Raw genomic sequence first — 10,301 nt, forward strand, 5'->3', positions numbered from 1 at the left:
ACACCTTTTAAGAGACTTTTTATTAAAAAAACACCTTAAATCAGTTTCCGGTGATTTTTGTCAACTTTCAGGCGATGACTATGCTATTTGAGCTCAAAAGTCAACGCCTGAAAGTTGATAAATGGCATAAGTCAACGCTTGAAAGTTGACAAAAGTCACCGGAAACTGATTTAAGGTGTTTTTTTTAATAAAAAGTCTTTTAAAAGGTGTTTTTTTATAAAAAAATTTTAAAAGGTATTTTTTTAAAAAAAAACTGATTTTATAAGTTGTTTCTTTGCAAATTACTCTATTTTTTACAATGTTGCATGTAAATGGAATTGTAGATGGTGATAAACTGTACATAAAAATAAAGAACTAAAACAGAAACCAAATCACCAAAGATAGAGTTATCTCTACAACCTTTCCGCATTAAAAGCTCCAAAAAGCAAACATATTTCACGGGCAATCCATTTTTTCCCAAGCATTTTATCATGAAAACCTGAAAAGCAACTAAATTTTTTCCTAAATATTGACCACACCATTTAACTGTGTCGGTTTCCAAAACACTCAAAATACAAATTTTTAGTAGAAATTCTTACCTTAAATGACACATGTCATCATCTTCTCCTTATATAAATTCTTCATACTCAAAACTCAAGAATAAAGACTCAAACTCTTAACTTTTGTGGGACCCAAAATTCCTCAGTTAGTGCAATTTCTATCGTTCCTTAATTTACTACTCTCACTTCTTTTTATGTATGAAATTAAATCCCTGTTTTTTTCCATAATTCTCCATTTTTCCTCTCTCAAAATGAATGTTTTTGAAACTGAAAATCAGGAGAAGATGAAATTTCGGCAGAATACGTCGTCGTTTTGCTCAGAGGCTGCTATGTTCTTAAGTGGTGCATTTCTTGCTTTTCTTTTTGTTTGGTCTCTTTGGTGTTTCACAACTCCTCCTCCTTCTTTTTTCTCTTTTTTACCTTCAAAAACACCTACCCAACCCGACCCGACTACATTCTATGACGACCCGGACTTGGGTTACACTATCGAAACCCGGGTGCAAAACTGGGATGAAAAGCGTAAACAATGGTTAAACTTACACCCAGAATTTTCTGGGACTGAAAGGGTAGTGATGGTAACCGGGTCACAACCCGGGCCGTGTAAGAACTCCATGGGAGACCATATTCTACTACGTTTCTTCAAAAATAAAGTGGATTACTGTCGGATACATGGGTATGATATCTTCTACAACAATGTGCTATTAGATCAGAGGATGTTTACTTATTGGGCCAAATACCCGGCTGTAAAAGCTGCAATGATAGCCCACCCGGAAGCCGAGTGGATCTGGTGGGTTGACTCAGACGCAGTCATTACTGACATGGACTTTAACCTCCCATTAGAAAAGTACAAAGCTTATAGTTTAATCATCCATGGATGGGATCACTTGGTATTTCAGAAGAAGAGCTGGACCGGGCTCAATGCAGGTGTGTTCTTAATCAGAAACTGTCAATGGTCCATGGATTTGTTGGAAAGATGGGCCAAATTCGGGCCATCAAGCCCGGATTATGAAAAATGGGGGAAAATTCAGAAATCAATCTTCCCAGACAAAACATTTCCAGAAGCAGATGATCAAACAGGGATAGCATACATAATGGTGAAAGAAGGGAAAAAATGGAATGATAAAATATACTTAGAAAAACAGTATTATTTTGAAGGGTATTGGGTGGAAATTGTGGATAAATTAGAGAATATAACAGCGTATTATAGCAAAATAGAGAGGAGGGAGCGCATGTTAAGGAGGAAACATGCAGAGAAAAGGGGGGAAGACTATCGTGCGCAGTGGGAAGAGATGATTGAAGAAGATAAAATGAGAAGGCCATTTATAACACATTTTACAGGGTGTGAACCATGCAGTGGAAAACATAATGAGAAGTACAGTAGAGAAGATTGTTTGAAAGGGATGAACATGGCTTTAAATTTTGGTGATAATCAAGTGTTGAGAAATTTTGGTTATTTTCGACCGGATTTGGCTAATACTTCTGTTGTTCAGCCTATTGTTTTTTGATGTTTTGGTAATTAGGTTGATTGTTACTTCTACTTGCTATATACTAATATAATATGTTATGCTTCATCCTCTGTTTTTATGCAATGTAATAACTGAATAATAGAATATTGTTATAGTAGTTGTATAAGGGTTGATGTAGTAGTCGTGTTTAAGATATTGTATATTATAATTGATTTTGTAGTAGGCAAACAAGCAATTTTTTTGAAAATGATCTTATAACAAGGGTGTCTAATAAAACACAAATTATAGTGAGTGACGGTACGTTTGAAAGAGTTTTAGTTTAATTTAGTCAACTCATCATTATTTTTTAGTTTAATTAAGTTTTAATAGGTTGAGCTTAAAAGACGTTTTTCAGCGAGAGTGGTAAATCACCACTATGTAGCATAATTTTATAGAGGGTATTTTTAGTCAGTCCATTATCATATTTTAGTTTAATCAAGTTTTAATGTGTTGTACTTAAAAGACATTCTCGAGGAGAGTGGTAAATCACCACCATGTAGCATAATTTTATAGAGGGGATTTTTAGTGTTCTGCTTTATCTTTTTCTCATTTTATATATTTAATTATTATGTCTTTTAATTGTTTTTGGTAATTTGTAAATCACGGTTATTAATTAGGATTTTATTCCTTGTAATAGAAGGTTTTTGGTTGTCTTTTTGAATGATAGAGTATGTGACATACTACTATACTAAAGTTTTAATCATAAGATTAAATTTTTTTGTTGACTTGATACTTTATTATTGTATTAGAATTCATAGGCTTATTTTTGATGAATTGGTCTCTTAAATTTTAACTACAAAAGTTTGGTCTCTTGACTTTGAAGTACAAAAGTTATTTTTAGTTAATGATTTGATGGTTTGAATATGCTTATTCTATAAAAATACAACATTTTTAAGTGTATGTAGTTTGGTATTTTTTTCATTCTGAAATACTTGCTACATTACGATTATTGACAATATTTATCGTTTAAGCTTGTTTTATATATTACGGTTAATGCATAAAAAAATATAGTCAAGTGGGATCTTGTATGAATCGTTTAATAACATACTTCCATGATATTAATTTTTTACGATTTTTAGATGTGCATAATTCAATATATAAATATCAGAATAACAAATTAGAATTTAAGTTGCGTAAAAAATCAAATGTAGCATGTATAACGAAACGAAACAAGTAAATTTATTAGTCTATTCTATGGGTGGAGACTCCTTAGTATATAGTCGTGGGTAGATTTATGCATCGGGTTAAATATGGGCCGAACCAAATTCAAATGAAAATGAGTTGGGCCTAACAAGCTTTATGAAAAAATGAGCTCAAATGTTGGACCCTTTCGATCAGCTGTAGCCCATCCGACCAATTTCAATCAAATACAACCTTTTCAACTTCAATCAAGTTAGATTATCGAGGCCTTGATTTTATCATTCTTTGTTCTTGTATGTATCATTTTCCTCTATTATTTAGAAAATTTATAAAAAAATGAATAAAATAGTATAAGTTTCAACTTTATTTCAAAAATAAGTGTGAAATTTTCGAATTTGAGATTTGGGGTTGTTTGCAGTTAGTAACTGCGAACAGATCAAAAAAGATAAAAATAGTTGTTCGCAGTTACTTGGTTAGAAAGTTTTGGGCTTGTAGGCCAATAACCCCCTTAACAGCAATTTAGGGTTAGATTAACAGGGTATTTAGGTAATTTCAAAATAATAAATAAGTTAATAAATTAATAAATGGTACCATAACAATTACCATCTTGAAATAGTAGAAAACTTATTTCTTAAATACTGTTTTACTCAAATAATTTTTTTTCGAGATTTAAAAAATGAGACCAATTTACTATTGTTTTTGAGACATTTTCATAAATCTTTCATTTTCTATGCTAATTTTCTACCTTTCTATGTAAAAAAATTCCCACAAAAATCCTTCAAATATTAAAAAATAATTCAAGTAATCCAACTTCAAAAAATTAATTTTGTTTAATCACCATAATTTTAATATATCTTGCTTATAAAAATATAGTTACTATGAAAATAAATATAAATGGTAGATAAATAAAGGGAGAAACAATATGTAGAGATTAGGGATAGGGAAAAAGTAAGATATTGGGAAAAAGTAAGATATAGGGGATGGTAAATTTTAAAAAGAGGTTATTATTAATAAAAATAAGTTGAAAAATAAATTTTTATGAGGGAGAAAAAAATAATTAGTGTCATGACCAAAAGTCATTGTTATGGATGCTCTTAATTAGGGCTTGGAGATCAGTGGGTAAGTTAATTTTTTTTATGTTTATATCGGAAATCGCACAAGCGTGTGACCATCTCATTAGAAATTTTTTGATAATACTCAAAAATGCTAATGGGTTTTATTTTTTATTTAATTAGGAAAAGTTATTGGGTCAGTTATAATTGCTAAAATACTTTTAATGTTAAATAGTAATTTTTTTTAAAAAATACGAAAATTGTGAAAAAGTGATATTAAATAAAGAAAGTGAATAAATTGTGTTGATCATATTAAAAAAAATTAATATGTAGCTAAGATTAAAAAAATATGGTGAAGTTTATTTCTAATAAGGAAACAATGCTAAATAAATAATGCTCAAGAATATTTAGTGAATTCTGAAACTTAAATTATGTGGAGAATATTGACTCTAAAGTATTAAGATTGTAAGGAAAGTCAACCATTATGCGGAAAATATTTAGTTAATTCTGAAACTTAAATTATGTGGAGAATATTGACTCTAAAATATTAAAATTGTAAGAAAAGTCAACTATTATGCGGAGAATATTTAGTTAATTCTGAAACTTAAATTATGAATTCACAATCACAACCTGTCTCGATACACCAAGACAAAATTAGTAGTAGCTCTTGTGTCCTACACCCTTTATTCGTACGAATTTTTCAATATTTCTACTTTGATTCCTTCTCTTTATTTTATTTTATTTTTATTTACATAATGTTATTGGTCATGAAACGGGTTTGGAGCGGGTACAGTCAGACTTGGATCAGGACCCATTTATTTTTATTAGATTCATACCTAGACCCTTCGAATTTAATGGGTCTAGGGTTCTTAATGGATTTAAAAATTTTCTTTGATTTGTCAAATTTAAGCATTTTGTAAGTCTAAGCGTTTTGTAAGTTATTATATTTTTTTTATTTTTTATATGAAACAAACCCTAAACTAAAAAAGAAAATAGAACATTCATTGCACATCAACCATTTGATAATTTGCTTCTGAGAAAAATCAACTAATAAAATTGAATACTTGTTAAACCATCCAATGTATTCAGAAAATAAAGCTAAATACGAATCAAACTAATACTCATACGACGAAAGTGTTAAAATTTTCAACAATGAGGCTTATTGAAAAGAATATGTTAAGATTGCGACTGTAAAGAACGAGTTTGATCATAAAAGTGTTCAACGAATTGATTAGGCTGGGACAATTCGTCATATAATCTCATCGTGGCCCATTCGTGTGGACACGGGACACCCGTGGACTCAGGCCTGCAAACCCACGGGTCAAGAGCGTTGACTTACACATAAACTTGGCGAGGTTTATTGTTTCCCAAAAAGATATAGTAGTAGGAAGGTTAACTCAACTGATATTAGCATATATATGCAAGTCAACAACCATAATTTTATCGACGTGGAATCTTATTTGTGAAGTATTTCCAACAGAATATACCTAGAAAATGTGAGAGAAAAATGAGAAAAAATTCCGAGGTGAAGATGATCTTGCAGAGGATGTAAATTGGCTAGCCAATCTAGCAACAAATTAAAGGAAGACATTTTTAATATATAATTCCAAGAAAGAAAAAGTTTGTGAAGGTTGAAAATGGAGGCAAGTAGGAAGGTTTTAACCTGGGTCTTCTTCATAAAAGTGTTCAACGAAGAAATTAAGGAGAGAATCAGAGATATGAGATTGAGGGGCGGCGTAATTAAAGATTGAAGACTGAAGATTAGCTTTAGTATTTTAGGAATAGCATATTATATGAATTAAAATGGGGGCAAACTATTAAATTATTATTTGGGTTTGGGTCCAGGTCTAGAGGTTGGATATGGGTTCTGGTTCGGGTTTGAGGGTTTGGACCAGAATCCAAACCCGTTTATTATTTTTTAGATTCAGATTCGATTTGAATTCGATGGGTCTCAAAAAATAAGATCTAGACCCTTAAAAGAGGGGTGGGTCCAGGACCCAAAACCATCCCTAAATGTCACCATTATTTTTTCATTTTAATTGAACTAGTGACAAATTCAGTACTTAAATTCAACAAAAACACAATCATAACAAAAACTAACACAATATAAAATATTAAAACAATTGTAAATATATATGTTAAAAATTAATATTTTAATTCAACTATAAAAAATATTTTATAATCTATTTCGCTGAGTTTTTATAAAGTGAGATTAATTTTCCAAATTGCGGTTTTGAAATATATATATATATATATATATATATATATATATATATATATATATATATATATATATATATATATATATATATATATATATATATATTGTGCTTTATGGAAGACTAAATAATAAAAATACGAAGAGACAAGACTTACATATAACAGAAAGTGTGTAGCTTAGCTGGTCAAGAATGTTTTCATTAAGGCTTCAATATAAAAGATGTCACTTTCGAATCTTATAAACTACAAACAAATTTACAAAATTTTAGTGCCCATGTGAGTGCAGGATCTAATTGGGTCCACCCCTGATTCATACTCATTATGTTTCTCTCACTTTAAATAGCCATATTCATCCAATCAATACATAATTTTGATCATATATGTTTTAAACGATTCTTAACTAAAGATTATAAAAATTTTATGTAATGAAAGTATGCGATTGAACGATTCAAACAAGATCTCACTTTACTATATTTTTTCTCTCACATTAGTTGTGCAATGCATGATATTTTAGCATCGAGATATAGAAATATACGATATCAAAAAAATTAAGCCAGAAATATTATTCAGTAGAAACACTCAATTTTAATAGTTATATATATAAATTAACTCTATAATTTTGGAAATTGTCGACAATATATGCTCCTTCTATTTTCATTTGTTCTTCTTATTCACTTTTTGCGCAGATCACAATGCAAACTTAGAAGTCAAATAATTTTAATTGTAGGTTTTTAATAATTCTAAAAAGATGATATTTAGAAAATATATATTGAGACGAATCCATTAAGATCCCATATAAATATGTTTTTTCATATAGATCGATGAAAAATCATAGTCAAAGTTTGGCACTAAAATTCGTAAATTCCATTTGAAATGAACATATGAAAACGGAGGGAGTATTATGCAGTATGTTATATTTTTTTAATTTACTCGATTTAACTATAAATAAATGCTAGTCAAAGATATATAAATACTCTCTTAGTCCCATTCAATTTGCATCATTTTAGTTCTTCCCACTTAATTTAAATCATTTCTATTTTGGACAATAACTCACCACTTTCTTTCAATCTCATCAATATATTAAAATTTTTTAATTTTATCCACGTAAATTATTCTCACTCTTTATTTATTACGACAATTTTAAATTTTACTCAATGCAATTCAAAATGAACAGATGAGTAGCAGAGAAATTGATCAATATCAAATACATGTTATTTTTTATTAGTTAATAAATAAGTTATATTTGGCAAACTCCATTTGAAAATTTTCAAGCTTTTTAATATAATAAAATAATGGATAACGGAGAAATAATTACCTTCATTATTGTTTTAATAACCGTATTTCGTAAGCCGAAAAAAGTAACACCAAACCTTCCATGATAGTTGACTTCACCTGCAAGAATGCGCGAACTTGAAACCGCTATTCTATCAATCTATCTATCTATTAATTAAAAACACACAATAATTTTATTACAAAAAAGAAATTATTTGATGACTCATTCAATCTAATTACACCATTCCACCTCAATCTCAACTCCTCTTTCTTTGTCTCATCTCGCCGGCACCATTCACTAACTTGTAACTACCCATATTATTACTTCCTTACTATTTGTAAAAGTTGCTACAGTTTGATCTTATTTGATATATATTTCTTCATGTATGATGTAAAACATAGTTAAATGTGATATTGTTTGATTCGTCTTTATATATATTTTTATAATATTAACTTTTAAAAATTTTTATAATATGAAATTAAAAATATTAAAGATTAAAATCGTGCATTGAATAGCGTGAAAAACAAAAGTGTAACAACTACTTCCTCCGTTCCTTTTTGTTTTTCCACTTTAAAACAGAAAAATGTAAATTAGATTTTTGAAATATATATTGAAAAAAAAATATATTCATGTAAGATCTTGTTAGATTTATCTTGATATAAAGTTTTTTAATATATAATTTTTATAATTTTTTATGATGTGATAGAGTATTAATAAGTAGAGAAAGTATTAAAATCAATTTCTATGCGATAATTAAATTCTTTATTTTCAATATTTTTTCTTTATATATTATATTGTGATCATTTTCGACTGACTTATCCTAGATACGGTCATACACTTACTAGTACCATCATAATTGTCTCTATCAGACCAGCTTACATACAAAAATTTACCGGGAAATATAAATCAACCAAACTAAGCGAGGAAGATGAATGATTGGATTAATTAGTTCTGCAATGATTTTTCCACTGCAATTCTTATATATATGTATAGAAATATAAAGTTTTTGTTATGTTATTTTGGGGGTTTTTTTACTGAAAGGTTGTAAATTTTGGGTTGGGATAATCTGAGTTTTATTTTTCTTTTTATTTCTTTTAGAAACCTAATAATTTGTTGATAAAACTGTTATACGATAGCTACAATAGAATAACAATCGATAAAATACATAACAATTTAAATCAAACAAAATTGTTTATAGAAAAAGTTACGATTATTATAAATAAGATCTAACATTATTGACATAGAAATATGCTTCACACTATTGACTGTTGAAGAAATTACCACACACACGCAAGGATCAACGATTAAGTCTCAAGAACAAGCTTCACACAAACACCCAAAACAGAATCAAATGTGCAACCCACGAAGAACCACAATTAAGCAATCAAGAATGCAATCAAAGCCAACACAAAGAAGTAAGTGGTTCACCCCTAATTGGGCTACGTCTGATGTCCTAACCTAAATGTCTTATTGCTTCTTCAAATGTTCTCCAATGGAGGTACAAGAGATGATGATGATTACAATTTTGAGAGAATAAGAGAATAGGCGAGAGTAGAAAGAGTGTAGAGAGAGGTTAAGAAATCATTACACTAATCTATGTGTTTAGCCCTATTTACAATGCATAGGGACTAAACACTTACATACAATCCTAAGGCAAAACAAGAAGCGAAACAAAAGAACAAAAATTTTGTTCCAGCACATAAAGTCGAGTCGGCTTTCCCTTGGCAGGGGAAAAGCCGACTTGGCTTTTGCCTCCAAGATTCAATTCTTCATTTCACTCTTGATCTTTATATCATTTTTACCCTTTTTCATCTCTTTTTACCACAAAACTTTAACCATGGGTTAAGGACTAAGTCACACCCTTAATCAACCTTAAAACACCACAATCTCCACCTTGACTTACGTCCGCAAGCCATTCATCCTAAACATGCCAATCATCATCACAAATACATAAACAATCCAAAGGCATCATCGTGAGCTAGGGTAGTGTGTAAATCACATACACGATTCTTGGTGAGGAAATCACATCCTCCTTCTATATGAAAATTACATGCATCTCTTGTAGACTCCACCTTAACCCCAAAACTAACATCACATGTTAAATGGAGCAAGCCCAACCAAGTCTACACATAGAATGAACTTGGGAGAAGGTAACGATTTAGTCATCATATCCGCGGAGTTGTCTTCCGTTGCAATCTTAATCAAAGTTATCCTCTTCGCTTCAATCTCATCACGAATGAAGTTATACTTGATATCAATATGTTTGGTTCTTCTATGAAAACTATTTTGATTTCTAGCCAAATATATTGCACTTTGGCTATCACAATGCACACTAACCAAACTTAGCCTTGGACACAACTCCCTAATGAGACCCTTCAACCATTTCGCCTCTTTGAATGATTCCGCTATCGCTATATACTCCGCTTCGATCATAGATAGAGTCGAACCTCTTGTAGAGAAGACATATAACTAACCTTCGTACCACCCAAAGTGAATATCATACCCATAGTCGACTTTCTTCCATCTAGGTCACTCGCATAATCAGAATCACAATATCCAATGAGCCCGGAGT

The 10,301-nt window shown here is 30.2% G+C and overlaps 1 protein-coding gene across 1 annotated transcript; it reads left to right on the forward strand.

The window, feature by feature from the left end:
* Positions 1–513: 513 nt before the first annotated feature.
* Positions 514–2,233, forward strand: LOC130807712 (putative glycosyltransferase 7). The gene has a single exon (XM_057673030.1). It carries the CDS (start codon positions 734–736, stop codon positions 2,042–2,044), a length of 1,311 nt encoding a protein of 436 aa, XP_057529013.1. The 5' UTR covers positions 514–733; the 3' UTR covers positions 2,045–2,233.
* The last annotated feature ends 8,068 nt before the right edge of the window (positions 2,234–10,301 follow it).

The sequence above is a fragment of the Amaranthus tricolor genome, chromosome 3 (genome assembly GCF_026212465.1).
Source record: "Amaranthus tricolor cultivar Red isolate AtriRed21 chromosome 3, ASM2621246v1, whole genome shotgun sequence".
Classification (NCBI taxonomy): Eukaryota; Viridiplantae; Streptophyta; class Magnoliopsida; order Caryophyllales; family Amaranthaceae; genus Amaranthus; species Amaranthus tricolor.